The sequence below is a fragment of the Bos grunniens genome, chromosome 5 (genome assembly GCF_055505025.1).
Source record: "Bos grunniens cultivar Pamir isolate PY7600 chromosome 5, Bosgru_T2T1.0, whole genome shotgun sequence".
Taxonomy (NCBI): domain Eukaryota; kingdom Metazoa; phylum Chordata; class Mammalia; order Artiodactyla; family Bovidae; genus Bos; species Bos grunniens.
The window spans coordinates 31,400,601-31,422,423 of NC_141169.1; the positions used below are offsets into that span (position 1 = coordinate 31,400,601).

Below are 21,823 nucleotides of genomic sequence, written 5' to 3' on the forward strand. Positions count from 1 at the left end.
AAAAGAGAGTCACAAATAGGTTCATTAACTGATTTTCATTAGTTTATAAGTTGTACCTGCATTAATCAAATAAGCTATTAAGATGATCTTACTAGCTTTATCCTCAGTTCAGTTCAGTCCCTCAGTCACGTCTGACTCTTTGCGACCCCGAGAATTGCAGCACACCAGGCTTCCCCGTCCATAACCAACTCCTAGAGTTGCTCAAACTCATGTCCATCGAGTCAGTGATGCCATCCAACCATCTCAACCTCTGTCATCCCCTTCTCCTCCTGCATTCAGTCTTTCCCAGCATCAAGGTCTTTTCCAATGAGTCAGTTCTTCACATCAGGTGGCCAAAGTATTGGAGCTTCAGCTTTAGCATCAGTCCTTCCAATGAGTATTCAGGGCTGATTTCCTTTAGGATGGATTGGTTTGATCTCCTTGCAGTCCAAGGGACTCCCAAGAGTCTTCTTCAACATCACAGTCCAAAGTCCATCAATTCTTCATCGCTCATCTTTCTTTATGGTCCAACTCTCACATCCATACATGACTACTGGAAAAACCATAGCTTTGACTAGATGGACCTTATATTTGTTGGAAAGTAATGTTTCTGCTTTTTAATATGCTGTCTAGGTTGGTCATAGCTTTTCTTCCAAGGAGCAAACGCCTTTTAACTTCATGCGCAGTCACCATCTGCAGTGATTTTGGAGACCATGAAAATAAAGTCTGTCACTGTTTCCATTGTTTTCTCATCTATTTGCCATGAAGTGATGGGATCAGATGCCATGATCTTTGTTTTCTGAATGTTGAGTTTTAAGCTAGCTTCTTCATTCTCCTCTTTCACTTTCATCAAAAGGCTCTTTAGTTCTTCTTCGCTTTCTGCCATAAGAGTGGTATCATCTGCATATCTGAGGCTATTGATATTTCTCCCAGCAATCCTGATTCCAGCTTGTGCTTCATCCAGCCCAGCATTTCACATGATGTACTCTGCATAGAAGTTAAATCAGCAAGGTGACAATATACAGCCTTGATGTACTTCTTTCTCAATATGGAACCAGTCCATTGTTCCATGTCTGGTTCTAACTGTTGCTTCTTGACCTGCATACAGGTTTCTCAGGAGGCAGGTAAGGTGGTCTGGTATTCCCATCTCCTGAAGAATTTTCCACACTTTGTTGTGATCCACACAGTCAAAGGCTTTAGTGTAGTCAATGAAGCAGAAGTAGATGTTTTTCTGGAATTCCCTTACTTTTTCTATGATCCAATGGATGCTGGGAATTTGATCTCTGGTTCCTCTGCCTTTTCTAAATCCAGCTTGAACATCTGAAGGTCTCGGTTCACGTACTGTTGAAGCCTACTTTGGAGAATTTTGAGCATTACTTTGCTGGTATCTTAGCTCTTTATTATTTACCATTATATTTACTATGATATCTTAGCTCTTTACTATTATTAACTTTAAAGATTTATCAAAGAATACATGTACATAGTTTAAAAATGAAATATTCTTCATCTCAACTCTAATTTACACAGGTTTGTTCACTTTAGGTTAATTTTTCAAGCTATACTTTTACAAGCTGCACCATTTTCTGTATTTAGGTTGTTATATATATATTATATTTCAATTTAAAAAATTTATGAAAACCACAAATCAAGTACTATTATTTTAAAACAACAGTTTTCCTTCCTCATTCCTCCTCTAACCTAGACCTTTTCACCAGAGGCAATTACTCCCAATTCAGCTAACTATTTCCTTTGGAATTAACCTACTTATTTCTAAATAATATGCCTATGCTGGAATGTCTTGATTTATCAGTTTTAGACATTTTTATCTTTCACCATATTGGTTGAGAACCTAGTTCTTTTATACTTGTCACATTTCGCTTCCTGGCTATTATCTCACTGACAAAGTTTCAATTTAAACAAGCTGGTATTTATGCTACTATGATTATTTAAGTATTACTCATTGCTGAAGCAAATAGTGTATTACAATCATGCTTCCTTCCTCACACAAATTTTTATTTCTCAGAATTTCATAACTGCCTCCTTTTTTGATTTTCCATATAAAATTTTCAAAATGTTCCCACATCTCTGCCAAATGCCCATTAGTCTATTTTTTTTTTTTTTAGTTCATCTGGATTTCCCTTCTCTATAACTGAAATTCATCATCTCACAAACCCCCAGCAACTAAAAAAAGCTTAAATACTACTTTTAAGATAAATCAGTTACTTCCTATTTACAAGAGTCTCATTCAAGTGAATATTTGGTCAAAATCAAGACTTAAACTCTTTATCGTCTCTTTCTCTTATTTTCTAAAGTGATTTAAGTTCCTAGAGGGACTTGGGTATTATTCTTAAATTGGAGGAAGGGAATCTGACTCCTGTACTATCTTCTGTCCTTGCTGGCCTTTGCTGAATTGTAATTCAGCACACCTGTCTTTAGACTTCCTGTGCTGATATATCGGGTTCCTGCCTTGGCCTCTAGTCTAAGTCCTTTTTACTCAACTTTGAAGTCTCTTTCAGATTGCCAGCCATCTCAGAACTTCCACATCCCATTGGGTACTTGGGATCTCTCAGCTGCTTTGCCCATCATGGTAGGGTATGGGGAAGGAATTTGTAAGGTTGCTTTTAGTCTGCCTAGGCACTTTCCTCAGCTGTGGCTACTTCCCTGCTCAGGCACTACGTTGTACTTCTTTAGAGACTTGCAGTTCTCCATGCTATACCCTAGAAAGTGAAACACAAATTTTGTATGCTTAGAACATCTCCTCAACCAGCTAATCCAGCCTCACCTTAACAGCCAGGGTCAAGGCCCAGTGGAGAAAGATATAAGAACGCTGGATCTTGTCACAGTAATCTATAAGCAGCTAAACATTAATCATTCTGCCTTAGATTCACCACTTCCTATTTGTTGGTTGAATTCTTTCTTCTTTTTGGAGAGATAATGGTTTTTTTCATCATCATGCATTCTTCACATTTTTGTGGATCCTGGCAGGAACTTTAAATATGAAGTCCTGCTACACTAGTTCCTTCAAATCCACAAAGCCTTAACAAAACCTAGTTCCTGCAAATAAAGGCCTTGCTTTCAAAATATTACTAAATCATGATATACCTATGACAACAGAGTACTCTGTAGATGAAAAATAAAAATAATGAGACTATTCACCAGGTGTTGATAGGAAAAGATATCTAGCATATACTGACAAGTGAAAAAAAAAAACAAGGTAGAGGGGACTTGCCTGGTGGTCCAGTGGCTAACACCCTGAGCTCCCAATGCAGGTGGCCTGGGTTTGATCCTTGGTCAAGGAACTAGATCTCACTAGTTCTAAAGATCCTGCATGCCACAACTAAGACCTGGTGCAGCCAAATAAACTAAATTTTTCTAAAATAAAGCAAAGTATAGAACAGCATGCACAATAGTTTGCTACTACCCTTTTGTATCTAAGAACAGAATGAAATAAGAATAAACAGATCAATCACTTGGTAATATGCACTTTCATAAAGAAACACCAAAAGAATTCACAACAAATACAAATGCTTATCAATAGTGGACAGAGGGGAGGAATAAGATGATTGAGCACATGAGTATATATTTTAGTGAGGATTCTCTAGAGAAACAGAACTGGTGTTGAGGTGGGAATGAGGTTGAGGAGAGAAAGAGAGAGAGTTTATAAGGTATTGGTTACAGAAACTGAGAAGTCTCACTCTACTGTCCATCTACAAACTGAAGACCCAGAAAAGCCAGGGATGTAGTTCAAAGGTTGGAGAGCCAAAGATACAGATTCCTATTCAGATCCGAAACCTGAGAACCAGGAGCACAGAGCTCAAGAGGAGATCCCAGCTCTGTCAGAAGTCAGGCAGAGAGTGAATTCAACCATTCTCTGCCTTTTGGTTCTATTTAGGCCCTCAACAGATTTGATGGTGCCCACCCATATTACGGAGAGCGATCTGCTTTTACTCAGTTCACTAATTCAAATGTTTATCTCTTCCAGAAACACCCGCACAGACACATCCAGAAATAATGTTTAACCAGTTATCTTAGCATCCTGTGGCCCAGTCAAGTTGACATGTAAAATTAACCATCACAAGGTAGGATCAAAACTTCTCAATATATCTTTTCATTTCTTCAATTTTTGAATCATGGAAATTTTTATCTATTAAAAATGTGTTTAAAGTTTTGTTTTCAAGTCTATGTTTTCATTACATGTTCTTAAAAATCCATTAAGATATTCAGCTACCTTTCCAGTGACTCAACTCTACCTTGTCTTCTGTTTCACAGTGGTGACCTAGTAGTTTTAGCAAAGCACTGTTCCTAGATAAATCCAACTCTCTACCTAAGCAGCTGAATCTGACTAGAGAAAAATATAAGCAGGATGACTGATTTCACTTTATACTTACAACTACAAATGCCTAAAAACCCTACTATACCTTCAACAATACCTGAAAATTCTACTCTATTTCCCTAGTTAATTTACTCTTCCACTCTCACAGATGACTAATTTATACATTTTCTCCCCTCAAACTTCCAACACTCCCTCTCCAATCCTCAGACAGCCAATGACCTCTCTCCTCTTATTTTATTTTTTAAAAAAGAAAAGGAAAATAAATTAAGAAGGAAAATTCCACATGGTCCTACCACCACATCAGTTATGAATTACAAGCAGCTGCAAATAACAGACACACACACACCCAAAAAAGGGGGAGGGAGGAAAAAAATTAGTAAAGTGTAAATAAATTGTTTTATTTTCTACCATAATGAGAAGTCCCGAGGTAGGCAATCCAGGGTTTGTGGGGCAGCTCCACAATGTAATCGGGGACCTAGAGTCTAACTTCCTCTGTCCTTAGCAATGGCTTAAGATTATTTTATCATAGATGGTCGCTAGAACTCCAGTCATCATGTTCACATTCTAGGTAAGACAAAGACAAAGGGCAAAGACATATAACAGCTCAGTTAATCCTGTTTCTCAGAAACCTCATCAAACCACTTCCACTAATAACTTACCAGAATTTAGTCACATGGATGTCCATGAAATAGTTGGAACAGAAGCTCAGCACCCTGCTCTCAACAAAATCAGGGTTCTGTTCTTATAAAGAAATGAGGGGAGAATAAGGACAAATTACCTCTTCTCTTATTTCACTGGGTAGGGGAGAGAAAAGAAGCAATTAGAGGAAAAATTCCACTTATTCCCACCACCAAATCTAACTGCCAACCTGAATCCAAATTCATATACTCTGGTTTCCCCCCAAGTCAGTGGATGAACTATCAAAGTCCTTTCTCTCCAGGGCTAGCCCCTCCAGTCATGCACCCATTTCACTACTTAAAACTTGGCTCCTTAAACTATCCCCTTTTCTCCACACCATCAGTTTTCCCTCTCTTTTGTTTATTCTCGTTAGCAAACAAACATGCTAAAATATGTTTTTTTAAATCTCTCCTTATTGAATATCCCTATCCAGCTATCCCAGCTATATAACCCTTTGCTTTCTTAAAGCAAAATTCCTCAAAAAAAAAAAAAAAAAAGATTTTTATTCCATTTTCTCCACTTCCTCGCCTTGCATTCTCTCTTGAACCCATCCCAATTAGTCCTACATTCATCCCTACCATTCCTTCCACTGAAGCCACTCTTGCCCAAGTCACCAGTGACCTCCACAATGCCACATCTTCTAGCTGGTTCTGAGACTTCATCTAACCCAGATTCCCAGAAAAAAAATTGACATGGTTATCACTTTCCTGCTTGAAACACTTAGTTCATTTGATTTCCAGAACACCACATTCTTCATGATTTTCTTTCTACACCACTATCTGGTCCTTATCACTTTCAACTACTGGATCCTCTTTCTAATCTTTAAAAGCTGGAGTGCTCCAGGATTTAGTCCTGGGACCTCTTTTAATCTATACTTTCTTCCTCGGTGACCTCATCCAGTTTCTATTCTGATGATTCCTAAACTTATCTCCAATGTGACTTCTCCGCAATTTAGCCTTTTGCCTAATCATTGTCTATACTGCATCTCAAACTTAACATCCAAAACTGATCTTTTGATTCCTTCCATTTCCCTATACCTATTCCTTCTTCAGTATTCCCCAGTGTTGCTCAGGCCCAAACCTTTGGAGTCATGATTGGTGTCTCTCTTTCTTTCTCACCTTCATCCAGTACATTAATAAATCCAGTCACCATCACCTTGAAAATATATCCAGAAACCCACCACTTTCTACCACCTCCCCCACTGACTGGTCCACTGGTCCAAGCAATCTTTTATCTGAGTTATTGCAATCCCTTTCCAGCTCCTATTCTTTACTCCACTATTAACTCCCTATAGTTTATTCTCACAACAACCAGAATAAGCCTTTTAAGATAAGGCAGAATATGTCATATCTTTGCTCAAAGCTATGTAATGGCTTCCCATCATTTTTAGAATAAAAACATAGTCTTTCTTCAGCTAGTATGAAAGACCCTAACATGATCTAGACTATTTACATGGCTACTTCTCTGACCTCATTTCATAACACTCTCCTCCTTATTTACTCTGCTCTGATATCATTGACTTTATCGATGCTTAAAAATGATGTACACGTTTAACATCAGAGCTTATGTACCTGATGTTCCCTTTGCTTGAAATGCCCACTCTGTTATTTCATCCAGGTCTTTGTTGAAATAACTATGTCCTCAGAGAGGCCTTCTCAAATCACTCTAACTAAAATAGCACTCCTCAAAAAACTAAAATAAAATAGCACCCTTCTGTAACTTCAATTTCTTTTCCAGACTTACTTTTCTTCACAGCACCTACTAGTACCTAACATATTTCATCTCTTTGCTATATGTTCATTTTCTTTCTCCTTCTTAGAATATAAACTCCATGAAGAAAGGACATTTTATACATTGTTTTATCTGTGTGCTTCATGCTCAGTTACCTTAGCATGTCCGACTCTTTGTGACCCTCTGGGCTACCCCTGGACTGTAGCCCACTAGGCTCCTCTGTCCATGGGATTTTCCAGGCAAGAACACTGGACTGGGTTGCCATTTCCTTTTCCAGGGGATCTTCCTGACCCAGGGATCTAACCTTTGTCTCTTATGTCTCCTGCATTGGGAGGTGGATTCTTTACCCACTGAACCACCTGGAAAGCCCAGGTTATAACTACCTAACACTTAAAAGGAGTACCCGCCATCATATGCTCTCAATATATATTTATCCCATAAATAAATAAAAACAGAAACCACATGGTTTTCTACAAGCACACAATGTACACTTTCCAGTCTTTAATTAACTTCTCTGCAGCATTTGACATTTTGCCACTTCTCTGTCTTGCAACTCTCTCCTTGGATTGTGAAACTCCCCTAGTTATCCCTCTCTCATCATTGCTTCCCAGACTCCTTTTAGAAGACCCTTTTCTCTACTTCAAATATGATCATTCTTCAGATTCCCTACTAAAGCTAGGTTCTCTATTAAGACCACAACTCTCAGGACTTCCCTGCTGGTCCAGTGGCTAAGACTTTATATTCCAAATGCAGGGGGCCCAGGTTCAATCCCTGGTCAGGGAACTAGATCCCACATATCACAACTAAAAGTTTGAAAGCCACTACTAAAGATCCTGCATGCCACAACAGTGGTCAAAGATCTCATGTGCCACAACTAAGACCCAACTCAGTTCAGTCACTCAGTCATGTCCAACTCTTTGCGATCCCATAGACTGCAGCACGCCAGGCTTCCCTGTCCATCATCAACTCCTGGAGCTTGCTCAAACTCATGTCCATCAAGTCAGTGATGCCATCCAATCATCTCAACCTCTGTCGTCCCCTTCTCTTCCTGTCTTCAATCTTTCCCAGCATCAGGGTCTTTTCCAATGAGTCAGCTCTTCACATCAGGTGGCCAAAATATCGGAACTTCAGCTTTCACCATCAGTCCTTCCAATGAATATTCAGGACTGATTTCCTTTAGGATGGACTGGTTTGATCTCCTTGCAGTCCAAGAGACTCTCAAGAGTCTTCTCCAACACCATAGTTCAAAAGCATCAATTCTTCAGCACTCATCTTTCTTTATAGTCCAACTCTCACATCCATACATGACTACTGGAAAAACCATAGCTTTGACTAGATGGACATTTGTCAGCAAAGTAATGTCTCTACATTTTAATCTGCTATCCAGGTTGGTCATAGCTTGTCTTCCAAGGAGCAAGTGTCTTTTAATTTCATGGCTGCAGTCACCATCTGCAGTGATTTTAGAGCCCCCCAAAATAAAGTCTGTCACTGTTTCCATTGTTTCCTCATCTATTTGCCATGAAGTGATGGGATCAGATGCCATGATCTTTGTTTTCTGAATGTTGAGTTTTAAGCCAGATTTTTCACTCTCCTCTTTCACTTTCATCAAGAGGCTCTTTAGTTCTTCTTCACTTTCTGCCATAAGGTTGGTGTCATCTGCATATCTGAGGCTATTGATATTTCTCCCAGCAATCTTGATTCCAGCTTGTGCTTCATCCAGCCTAGCATTTCACATGAAGTACTCTGCATAGAAGTTAAATCAGCAAGGTGACAATATACAGCCTTGACATACTCTTTCCCAATATAGAACCAGTCTGTTGTTCCATGTTTGGTTCTAACTGTTGCTTCTTGACCTGCATACAAATTTCTCAAGAGGCAGGTAAGGTGGTCTGGTATTCCCATCTCCTGAAGAATTTCCACACTTTGTTGTGATCCACACAGTCAAAGGCTTTAGTGTAGTCAATGAAGCAGAAGTAGATGTTTTTCTGGAATTCCCTTACTTTTTCTATGATCTAATGGATGCTGGGAATTTGATCTCTGGTTCCTCTGCCTTTTCTAAATCCAGCTTGAATATCTGGAAGTTCTCGGTTCACATACTTTTCAAGCCTGACTTGGAGAATTTTGAGCATTATTTTGCTAGCATGTGAGATGAGTGCAATTGTGCAGTAGTTAGAATAGTCTTTGGCCTGGTACAGTCAAGTAAATAAATATTAAAGGAAAGAAAAAAAAGACCATGACTCTCCTAGCTCTATATATTCCCCTGACTGGTCTTAATCATCCTCATGGCTTATTTATCATCTTTATGTTGAAAACTTTTCAAATCTGTATCTCTCTCTTCTCTCTTTGTACCTGCATATATGACTGACTGATGAATATCTCCAAGTACATGTACCACAGATACTTAAACCTCAAAATGTGTCAAACACTGAACTGTTAGCTTCTCCTCTGTCCCATCTTCAGTTCCCACCCACTTCTTCCTTCAGGATTCTGATCTCATTGAAAAATACCACCATTCAACCAGTTACTTAAACCAAAAACCGGAAAACTAATCTTCATTTCTCAGTTTTCTTCACACCTTGTGTTCGTTCAATTACCAAGTTCAACATTTCAACAACAAATTTCATATTAAGCACCTACTATGTAGTAATAAATCTGAAGAAAAGTGGCTTTACGATTGGCTAAGCAGCTTCACAGTGTTAGAGCACCAGTTGGCATCTCTGATTCTGTTTACATTAAGACCCTCAAGGTCTTAAATTGGCTTCAGGCATACCTTCACAGAATATTTCCAAAAGCTGAAAGCAAGGGATAGGAGTGAAACAAGAGGGCTTTCCTCAAGTTGCAATCTTTTTTGATCAGGGAGAAAAGTCATTCCCAGAAACACCCTAGCAGACTTCCTTTTATGTTGCTTTGGCCAGAACTGGGTCCAGTTATGAAGGAGACTGAGAAAGCAAGCATCTGGCAAAGCGAAACAGGGTTCCCTCAATCCCTGGGATTGAACACATGCATACCCTTTAAAAAAAGAGGGGAGTTTATCTTGGCAACAAATAAGAGAAAAAAAGTGGTTTCAGAGACAGCAATCAAAATTGATTTCCACGAAAACAGACATGGAGCTTGCATTTTAATTAAGGAGAAATTTTAAACATAAATATACAAACAAGGTAATTTCATATGCTATAAATGCTACAAAATCAGGCGATGTGATAAAAAGTAATGTGCATATTTTGATGGTAAACCTGATAGAATTTGCTAGTGGAACTGAACATGACAGCATGTTAAAAAGATGATTTCAACTATGAGTCTCTTCTCGTAGCAGAAGCACAGAGTACTAATCACAATGGGGGCTGCTCAAGGCATCACAGGGATTTAGAAAGTTTCTTCCTTTCTTTGGCCAATTTTAGTTGAAATAAGCACAACTGAAACTGTAACCAAAGGAGGCATTATGCTTCCAGAAAAACCTCAAGGAAAAGTATTTCAAGCAATAGTAGTAGCTGTTGGATGGGGCTCTAAAGAAAACCAGCTCCTGTGAAAGTTGGAGATAAAGTTAGAGTTAATTCTTCCTCTAGAATATGGAGGCATTAAAGTGGTTCTAGACAGTAAGAATTATTTCTTATTAGAGATGATGACATTCTTGGAAAATAAGTAAACGGAAATAAATTACTATTGAGATGGCACCACGTGAAGCTGCCAATCCCAGGGAAGTTTTGAAATCTTTCATGTAAATAATTTCTATGCTTTCCTTTTATAATAAACTAATGATATCCAAATTAATGACATCCAGTGCCTCTAAAATTCAGTTTCATTGCACTGATTTAAACATTTCCAAAACAAACAGACAACAACTCCAAACAAAAAATGACTCCAAAGGTAATACTCATTTCCATTCATAAATGAAGCTTGAGAAAGATAATAATGAGTGTAAAGTCATACCACTATTAACTGATAGTCAGAATTGAAATTAGTACTATCTGAAATCAAAGTCAATTTTCTCTCCCCTATACATCTATCTGTGGGGGGAAAAATACACAAAATGCCATATATAAATTTATAACATTGTAACACAAAGAATAAAAAGTCAAGTGTTTGAAAATAGTTGATGCTTAGAAACTTGTTTCTATTTATTATTTTTGTCTTTCATTATAGGATTGGTAAAATGAACAAAATACTTTGTAAAGTTTTGTGTCTAAACCAAATATGGAACTATCAAAAATGTTACTGACTTAAAAAAACAAAAAAACACCCATTACCGACTGTTAGAAAGTAGCAAATGGCCCGGATATTAAGTAGCAAAGAAAGGAGATTCAAATAGCAACACAGGGTTTTCCCACTATATCAGACTCAGACCAAATAGTTACAGGTCCTGAAACACTCTGACAAAAAGACCTACAAAATCAGTTAAAAAGTTAAGACAGTGGATAATACTGTTTATATTCAAGTGATAGATAACTACTATTCAGTTGTTAAATATAGACAAAGTATACATATCTATATATAATATAAACAAATAGAGCTATGTACGCCAAAGTCTTTGATTGTGTGGATCACAACAGACTGTGGAAAATTCTTCAGGAGATGGGAATACCAGACTACCTTACCTGCCTCCTGAGAAATCTGTATGCAGGTCAAGAAGCAACAGATGGAACCGGACACGGAACAACAGACTGGTTCCAAATTGGGAAAGGAGTACATCAAGGCTGTATATTGTCACCTCGCTTATTTAACTTCAATGCAGAGTATATCATGTGAAATGCCAGGCTGGATGAAGCACAAGCTAGAATCAAGATTGTTGGGAGAAATATCAATAGCCTCAGATATGCAGATGACACCACCCTTATGGCAGAAAGTGAAGAAGAACTAAAGAGTCTCTTGATGAAAGAGGAAAGTGAAAAAGCTGGCTTAAAACTCAACATTCAGGGACTTCCCTGGTGGTAAAGCAGATAAGAATCTGCCTGCCAATGCAGGAGACACAGGTTCAATCCCTGACCCAGGAAGATCCCATGTCCCACAGAGCAACTAAGCCCATATGCCACAACTACTGAGCCCAGCTCTGGCCTGGGTCCTACCATGCTTCATAACAAGAGAAGCCACCATAATGAGAAACCCACACACTGCAGCTAAGATCCAGCACAGCCAGAAAAAAAAAAAAAAAACAACTCAGCATTCAGAAAACTAAGATCATGGCATCCGGTCCCACCACTTCATGGCAAATAGATGGGGAAACAGTGGAAACAGTGACAGACTTTATTTTTGGGGGGCTCCAAAATCACTGCAGATGGTGACTGAAGCCATGAAATTAAAAGATGCTTGCTCCTTGGAAGAAAAGCTATGATCAACCTAGACAGCATGTTAAAAAGCAGAGACATTACTCTGTCAACAAAGGTCCGTCTAGTCAAAGCTATGGTTTTTCCAGTAGACATGTATGGATGTGAGAGTTGGACCATAAAGCAAGCTGCTGCTGCTATTGCTAAGTCGCTTCAGTCATGTCCAACTCTGTGCGACCCCATAGACGGCAGCCCACGAGGCTCCAGTGCTGAAGAATTGATGCTTTTGAACTGTGGTGTTGGAGAAGACTCTTGAGAGTCTCTTGGACTGCAAGGAGATCAAACCAGTCCATCCTAAAGGAAATCAGTCCTGAATATTCATTGGAAGGACTGATGGTGAAAGCTGAAGTTCCGATATTTTGGCCACCTGATGTGAAGAGCTGACTCATTGGAAAAGACACTGATGCTGGGAAAGATTGAAGACAGGAAGAGAAGGGGACGACAGAGGTTGAGATGGTTGGATGGCATCACCGACTCAATGGACATGAGTTTGAACAAGCTCCAGGAGTTGATGATGGACAGGGAAGCCTGGCATGCTATAATCCATGAGGTCGCAAAGAGGTGGACACGACTGTGCGACGGAACTGAATTGAAATTTGGTATGAGCGAAAAAGAAGAAAAAAAGTCAGCCTTTCCTCTTAGATACTAAAAGGTAGCAATATAAACCACCTTAGCATTATTCAACATTTTTCTGGCATAAAGATACCAGACTAGATTATATTTAAAGGTCTCTTATGGCTCTGCTACTCTCTCTGAAATCTAAGGTATTATCAGGGATCTTAAAAAAAAAAAAACCTCAAATACTTCCTCATTCACAGCAGGGGAATTCACAGATTAAAAGGTTAGCAAAGCTAATGATTTTAGAAAGGTATCTGGGGAAACATATGGGCCTGCAGGAGAAATTTTCTGCAATGAACGCTCTAAGGTTCTGCAGAGCTCGGAGGAGGGAGGTGTCTGCTTTCAAATGGCTTTCATCCAGAGCAGACAGCAAAATGGAGTTCAGCAGTGTGGTTCGCTAACACTCATCTTTCCAGTCAAGCTAATTATTTTCCATCTTCTTTTAAGAAAAGTGAGACAATATTCAAATATATTCCTATCTCCTATGACCCTGTTTGGGACACGTGCACAAATTTGGATTTTGACTTGAAAACCATTTTAAAGGTTTATGACTACAAGAATAATTATTAGAGGGACTTCCCTGGTGGTCCAGTGGTTGGGACTCTGTGCTTCCACTGCAGGGGGCACAGGTTTAATCCCTGGTTGGGGAACTAGGACCCCAAATGCCTCATGGAGTGGCAAAAAAAATTTACATATATATTTTTTTTCTTATTCTGACTTGATAAAGCTTTCAACAAATCTGAATAAGAAAATCATTCAATATGAACTATGAATTTTTACAGTCTATGTTTACCATTTTTGTTCAGTTCAGTTCAGTCGATCAGTCATGTTCGACTCTGCGACCCCATGGACTGCAGCACGCCAGGCTTCCCTGTCCATCACCAACTTCCAGAGCTTGTTAAACTCATGTCCATCGAGTTGGTGATGCCATCCACCCATCTCATCCTCTGTTGTCCCCTTCTCCTCTTCCTCATGCTATTTCTGTTACAGAATTTGTCAACAGCAAAAGACAAAACAAAAACCTAAGATGATGTTTAGCTGTTTAACATCTAATCCAAGCATCACTGTTAAAAACAACTTATTTTACATGAAAATAAAAGTTTATACTGAGCTAAACAAAATAATGGATTTCCATTGAATATCTAAATCATCTAATCATTTCCAACTAAAATAAACATTAAATGGCAAACATAAATGTAGCTACTTTGGGTTATTTAATTTTTACAGAGACAAAAAATATTTAGGTCCAGTAACAAATGTTTTATGCCATACTGAAAAATTTTATTATGAGGAAGCATTTATAAATGTATATATGGGCATCCCTGGTGTCAAGTGGTTAAGAATCTGCCTGCCAATGCAGGCGATGAGGGTGTGATCCCCAGTTCAGGACACCTGCCACAAGGCAACTAACCACTGAGCTTGCACTTTAGAGCCTGCAAGCCACAACTACTGAAGCCCACGAACCCTAGAGCCTGTGCTCCACAACAAGAGAAGCTAACACAATAAGAAGCTCTTGCACTGCAACTGGAAAGAAAGCCTGCACACAGCAAAGAAGACCTAGCACAGCCACAAATAAATAAATAAAAATTATAAATGTGTTTGTAAGTTTGCTAATCTACTGCAGGATACTCATATATGATAAACAGTTAACAATTTGCTTTCTAGTTTTCAGTGGGAAGCAAAGATTACAAACAGTTTAAAAGGTCAGAAAAAGAACTGAGAATACAAAATTAATCAAAGAGAAAGTGTCAAACATTTAGAGTAATAAGCATAAATTAACTGCACAAACTATGTGGAATGATACTGAGAAAATGAAGGCAAAGCAACAAGCACCCCTTTGGAAGCTAAGAAACAGTGGAATGCCCATCAAAGTTTTCTCCTACCACTGTGGGAGGATTTACTGTAATTTCCTTATTTCTTCAAACGGCGATTATGGAACATTGGTTAATTAAGATTAGCATGTATTTAAATATAAAATATATATATAATCTATATTTATCTGTATAGACAAATGGACACTATGTGTCTTCAATTTATCTATAATTTATAGATAGTTACATTTATTATCTATAAATAAAAGAGAATAATTTCATAAAATGTAAACCAGAATACATGCATGGCATATACTAAACATAGGAAATACATGTCAGCTTATTAAACTTTCATTTCAGTTACTTACATGGCTTTATATATGTAAGTATGTGCTGGGCCATAAATACACTTCATTTCTTACTGTGAAATCATCCAACTCATTTGAATGTTGCTGTTCTTATGCCACAGTAAATTAAGCAACAAAAAGGGTCTATGTAGCCAGCTGAAAAGGCCAAACAAGAACCACCCCTCTTGCTGCCTTATACATAAGCAGATGACAGCTCAAGGCTGTAGTCACTCTCTGGTAGGCTCATACTTTGTTGCCTTGTCTTTTCAGACTTACAGCCAAGCAGCAGTCCTTCTTTAAAAGAACATCCTCCATTTCTTACAACTACTTGCAAGGCTGATGAATTCTGCTGGTAGCTTCCCAGATATTTGTAAATCTGCCATCAGTTTAGAAATTGTTGTCCCACCTTTCAAACTTTTATTCTGCCTACTCATATTAGAACAACCCTTTCCAGCAATAACATGGGGATCCTGTTGCCCCTCCCTGTTCTATCATTCCAAGTATAGCAGAGCTATTTCAGAATGAAACTACACTGTAATTTCCAAAAAGCATATGACTTATTTTAACTATATTATGTAGGAGTTTATAATCATTTAATGTAATGCATATTTACCTATGGGGCTTCCCAGGTGGCTCTAGTGGTAAAGAACCCAACTGTCAATGCAGATCTAAGAGACAAGGGTTCCATCCCTGGGTCAGGAAGATCCCTGGGTCAGGAAGAAGGGTATGGCAACCCACTCCAGTATTCTTGCTTGGAGAATACCCTGGACAGAGGAGCTTGGTGAGCTAAAGTCCATATGGTCACAAACAGTCAGACACAAGAAGCAACTTCACAAACAAATATAGGTAAATATGCTCTCCTCCAAGAATAAACCTGAAGTTACTCTGTAACTATTGCCTTGCATCATTTCTTCTCTAGATAAGCTTTGTAAGTTTTTGAGAAGACAATATTTGAACTAATAAAACTGGATTTATGAGGGAAAAAAGACATTCTTAAAAATACAGATTGCTGTAGAAGATCCCTTGCCAAAATCAACTTGTAAAAGAGCTAAAGCTTCTTGCAGCTATGTAACCTTCTACAATTGCTTTTGAAATCTTTTTACCACTTGGGTAAAATGAATATTTAAAGATTATTTCATAATTATCTGTGATCCTATTTAGTTAAGTGTCTGAACCTTCTAATATTTTTGACAAACATTACTAAAATCAAATTCTAAATTAAGACTTTTTGTCCTTAGACTAACTGGCATTTTCCCAGAGGAGCCCTGGAGCATCTCAAAAGACCTGTTCTCTCTCCTTATAAAAAGAAAGATATTAGAGTAATTAGGTTTATTTGATATGTTAAATTACATGGAAAGCACTTTCAAATAAATAATACTAAGCCTTCTTTACATTACATCTGCATTGATCAGCAATGCTTTTGAGGAAAGATCTTGATCAAAAGGGGTAAATGTGAACATAAATAAGGGAAACTTCATTTTAAATGGAGTCAGGAAGCCCTGAAGGAGGAAGGACTCTCAGTACATGTAGCACCAGTTGCAGTCTGCATAACCAGCAGGGAGAAGGAAGATAAGAATCTTACTTTTCTTAAGGTATGAGAGAGGACATTTTAACACAGGTATTTCATCTCCTGCTTTTATAAAAAGGAAGGCAGATCCCTCCCTGTCCCAACAACTATAACCACCACTTACAGCCAGTGAGAAATGGCAGCAATCTTGAACTCTCATTCTTCTCCATGAAGTTTTCTTCAAACAGTCCCCCTACAGTTTCCTCTTAAAATCAAATAAAAGCACTCTCCTTTGTTCTCTGGATTTGGCTGACTCCCCATAACTTGCCTGTCCCAAATTGTGATTCTCTTCTGTTCCTAAATAAACCCATCTTGCTGCTTAAATAACTGGTTGTTTTAAGAGTGACAATGTATATAAATGTAAAATCACAATGTTGTACACTTGAAAGTAATGCAACAATGTACACTCGAAAGTAATGTAACTTTGTATGTCAATTACATTGTACGTCAATTTAAAAAAAAAAGGTTTTATAAAACTCTAGGGTTTCCCTGGTGATTCAGTGGTTAAGAACTGCCCGCCAATGCAGGGGACATGAGTTTGATCCCTGGTCTGGGAAGATCGCACATTCCTCAGAGTCGCTGAGCCCAATTGCCAGTAATTACTGAGTCCCCCAACTCCCCAGAGCCCGAAAGCCACAACTACTAAAGCCCTCACGCCTTAGAGCCCGCAGTCCCCAAGAGAAGCCACAGCAATGAGAAGCCTGTGGCCCGCAACTAGAGAGTAGCCTCCCATTGCCGCAACTAGAGAAAACCCGCATACAGCAAGGATGACCCACCGCAGCAACCCGCCCCGCCCCCCGCAAAAAACAACAACAACAAAACAAAACTCTAGTCCAAGGAATCTCTACCTCTTAACATCTTTGGTAGTCAAACAATTTCCTCTCTCCCCAAGCTTCTGTCCTTACTTCTTCAATTCGGCTACCAACTTTGAGATGTGTCTTTAAATCTCTCGTTCTAAAAGGCCCTAGAGCTGTTTGATAAAGTTGATTGGTTTCCGTCTGAAAATGGGGCCTACCCTACCCTTTTAACAGCTCAGTTGTTCAGTGCTTAGGTGCTTACTCTTTAAATGACTGAAATACTATTTGGGGCCTTTAGTTTAAAGAACAAGTAAACCAAGTAAAACTATTCAATTTTTTCTAAACCTTGCTCCTCCACTTTATCAGATAAATGCATTCTGTACTGCCATTTTAAAGAAACTAGGAAGAGAAAAACAAAACTCATTGACAAATGATGACAACGTGGAAATAACCAGCTGAGCTATCTGGACCAGAAGTTTCTGCATTTCATTTCTGCATTTCTACATGTTTAAAACTGTGTAGACTTCTTAAATCTTAAGATTCGCCCAAAATAACGGCAATCGAGCCCTCATTCCCGTGTTGGTTTCTTCCAAACCTGCGCCCCACCCCCATCGTCACCCCCGCCCAGGCTCCTGCAGCCATGCGCCAAAGACTGCAGCACCGGAGCTCGCGATCCGCAGGCGCGGCGGACCCCGCCCCGCACGGCGGGCGCGGGGAGGCCGCTCGGGGCCAGGAACCCGCCTCTGCGGCTGCTGAGCCGGGCGCCCAGTGGGTGCGCTCGGGCGGAGGAGGGGCCTGCGGCCACTGCACCGCCTTTGCCCGCCCGCCCCGCCCCGGACTGCTACTTAAGTAGCTCCCGCACCGCCCCCGCTCCAGTGCGTTACTTACCTCGACTCTTAGCTTGTCGGGGACAGTAACCGGGACCCGTGTCTACTCCTGTTGCCTGCGCCTGCTGACCCGTAGCCACCATGGTGAGTAGACCGTCGACTTCGCTAGGGAAAACGAGCCAGGGGATCGCTAAGGGCTTCTAGCTGGACAGGGCTGGCCCCACCGCTGTCCATTTGGAGGGCGAAGAGCGAGGCGGGAGCCGAGGGTGAGAGTAGATAGACCTCGATTTGTGGAGAAAGGCTGGGGCCCAGGAGGAAGGGGGCCACCGCCTTTTCTTCTGAGAGTGTAGAACGGGATGGCGGGGCACTGGTTCTCCTTCACCATGGTTAGCGCTCTCATTTAGCCCTAGCTTCTGGGCTTGGCGCCCCCAAGACCCTGCAGTCTTTTCCCGCGCATTCCCATCCCCCTCTTACATTCTCCCCAGCCTTTAGCGAGCGCGCGCGCGGGCTCTCCCCGCCCTCACTTCCTCCTCAGCATGAAACCCGGAGGCGGGAAGGAACTGCGCACGCGCGACCGTTACCTTCCCGCCTGGGAGTGGCCGGGAGCCCGCCACTGCGGTACGCGCGTGCGCGCTGGGGCGCTGCAGGTCTATGACTGGAGGGCCTGTTTCCTGTTACCCTGAGTTCTCCTTTAAAAAATAAGGAGTAAGGTGAATGTGGAGGACTCCTTATCGATGTGCTGCACTGCACCAATATCTTAAGACAACTAGCTCTCAGCAGCCTGTAAAGGCCATCTGTCTCTCCCTTCCCTCCGCTGTTTTAGGAATGCGTGTGGGAGCAGGTGGTGGCGGTGGGGGTTTTGAGGGAATAGAAATCGGATCTGGGTCTCCAATAATCCCCTGCTGCGTCGTGACAGGTGTGGAGATGCTGAACTGAGCTTCACGCCTGCACGAAGCGAAGATGGTCGGCCATGGCTGCGCCTCTGCAGACGTGGCTTTTAAGAGTTTCTGCAGCTGCGCGATTCCGCGAACCGCAGAGGGGCGCGGGCGCGCGCGCCCTGAATTGCTCATTCATCCTTTGCCGCAGAGCCCCACCCCCTCGTCCCTGTGGCCAGGCATTTCCTCTGCACTGCTCTGGCCACGTGCTTCCTGTGCTGGGAGCTGCCCGGAAATCTGGCCACCTACTCTAGAATGGCATTCTGGGCTCTGGGCGCTAAATGGATGACCTCCTCTTTATCTTGATCCTCAAAGGAGGAAGCAATGACTAAGCTCTGTTCTTGGTCTAGAAGGAGGCCTTCCCGATTTAGACGGGGAAAGGAAATTAATTAAAAGCAATGTACATCAGAATTATAGCCCTTCTACCCTAGATTTTTTTTAAAAAGCACTCCATTTTAGAAGGAAATTTAAGATTAGGTTTCCATAAACATTTAGCATTTTTGTTAAATGTCTTGTGGGTTTTGTGTGTGTGTTTTAATGCGGTTTTTTTCCCTCTCTCACAGCGTGAGTGCATCTCCATCCACGTTGGCCAGGCTGGTGTCCAGATCGGCAATGCCTGCTGGGAGCTCTACTGCCTGGAACACGGCATTCAGCCCGATGGCCAGATGCCAAGTGACAAGACTATTGGGGGAGGAGACGACTCCTTCAACACCTTCTTCAGTGAGACAGGGGCTGGCAAGCATGTGCCCAGGGCAGTGTTTGTAGACCTGGAACCCACAGTCATTGGTGAGTTGACCTCAGTAGCTTCGATGAGAATCCTGGAGGTCTGGGACAGGAGGTGTGTCCTGTGGGCTTCACTGATAGCCTGGGGTGGAGCAGACTTGTGTGGGTTGTTAATGATGGGTGGCTGCTTCATTTTCCTTTTCCAGATGAGGTTCGCACTGGCACCTACCGCCAGCTCTTCCACCCTGAGCAGCTCATCACAGGCAAAGAAGATGCCGCCAATAACTATGCCCGGGGTCACTACACCATTGGCAAGGAGATCATTGACCTCGTCTTGGACCGAATTCGGAAACTGGTATGTGTATTCTCAAGAATAAAGTAAATTAATGAACCAAAGAGAGATTTTTGAAATATGCTTTTTTTTTTTTTTCAAAAACAACTGAAATGCAATTAAGAGTGAGGTTAATTATTCCTTTATAGTTTTTTAAAAGTTCAACTAAAATATGGACTATTTGATGTCACTTGATAAATATTTATGAAGATAATTTTAATAAAATGCTGAGTAATTTAGGGAAGATTTACTTTTTTTTTTTTAAGCGTTTCATGTCAAAATACAATCTTTTTGGGATTAATATGAAAAGTAGAAGTCTTTACTATGATGACATCAGAAAGAACAATAACTATGTTTTTTCTATTCCTCTTTTAACAGGCTGACCAATGCACAGGTCTTCAAGGCTTCTTGGTTTTCCACAGCTTTGGTGGGGGAACTGGTTCTGGGTTCACCTCCCTGCTGATGGAACGCCTCTCTGTCGATTATGGCAAGAAGTCCAAGCTGGAGTTCTCCATTTACCCAGCCCCCCAGGTTTCCACAGCTGTCGTTGAGCCCTACAACTCCATCCTCACCACCCACACCACCCTGGAGCACTCTGATTGTGCCTTCATGGTAGACAATGAGGCCATCTATGACATCTGTCGTAGAAACCTCGACATTGAGCGCCCAACCTACACAAATCTTAACCGCCTTATTAGCCAGATAGTGTCCTCCATCACTGCTTCCCTGAGGTTTGATGGCGCCCTGAATGTGGATCTGACAGAGTTCCAGACCAACCTGGTGCCCTATCCCCGCATCCACTTCCCTCTGGCCACATACGCCCCTGTCATCTCTGCTGAGAAAGCCTACCATGAACAGCTTTCTGTAGCAGAGATCACCAATGCTTGCTTTGAGCCAGCCAACCAGATGGTGAAATGTGACCCTCGCCATGGGAAATACATGGCCTGCTGCCTGTTGTACCGTGGTGATGTGGTTCCCAAAGATGTCAATGCTGCCATTGCCACCATCAAGACCAAGCGCAGCATCCAGTTTGTGGACTGGTGCCCCACTGGCTTCAAGGTTGGCATTAACTACCAGCCTCCCACTGTGGTACCTGGTGGCGACCTGGCCAAAGTACAGCGAGCTGTGTGCATGCTGAGCAACACCACAGCCATCGCTGAGGCCTGGGCTCGCCTGGACCACAAATTTGACCTGATGTATGCCAAGCGTGCCTTTGTTCACTGGTACGTGGGTGAGGGCATGGAGGAAGGAGAGTTTTCTGAGGCCCGTGAGGACATGGCTGCCCTTGAGAAGGATTATGAGGAGGTTGGTGTGGATTCTGTGGAAGGAGAGGGAGAGGAAGAAGGAGAGGAATATTAATTACCATTCCTTTGAGCCTTGCAGCATGTCATACTCAACTTCAGCATTAGCTGACAGGCGTAAAAACTTTCTGACTAGATTGTCTTCGCTTTCAACTATGATCATGTATTGCTTTTCCATGTGTGTCTGTAACACTTATGTCCTGTCTCAAAAGTAAAGATTTTAAGAAAGAAAATATAGAGTTCTGTGCTTATTCTAAATTGGTTTCTCCAAGAAGTACTTTTCACTCCTATACCTGAAAGCCTGCCACTGGAAGTAATATCAAGGAATTTGCTCTAGATATCTGGTGGGAAGGTGTACTCTGAAACTGGTCTGTTAACATCACTTCAACCAGTATTTTGTTGAAATCCAGCTCAGAGGCCTTGGAATGATGCAAATTTCAGATGAGAGTGATTTTGGTACTCCAGTTTTGGAACAGGTAAACATTTGGTTGGGGGAATATTTGAGCCGAAAGATAAAAACTCCTACC

General features: G+C 41.0%; 1 protein-coding gene and 1 pseudogene across 1 annotated transcript; both read left to right on the forward strand.

Moving 5' to 3' along the window:
• The first annotated feature begins 4,724 nt into the window (after positions 1-4,724).
• Positions 4,725-18,032, forward strand: LOC147371661 (10 kDa heat shock protein, mitochondrial-like; annotated as a pseudogene).
• A 21-nt stretch (positions 18,033-18,053) lies between these two features.
• On the forward strand, positions 18,054-21,529 carry LOC147371662 (tubulin alpha-1B chain). The gene is made up of 4 exons (XM_086399625.1): positions 18,054-18,150; positions 19,505-19,727; positions 19,871-20,019; positions 20,374-21,529. The coding sequence occupies exons 1-4, from the start codon at positions 18,148-18,150 to the stop codon at positions 21,352-21,354; spliced, it is 1,356 nt and encodes a 451-aa protein (XP_086255751.1). The 5' UTR covers positions 18,054-18,147; the 3' UTR covers positions 21,355-21,529.
• Positions 21,530-21,823: the final 294 nt, after the last annotated feature.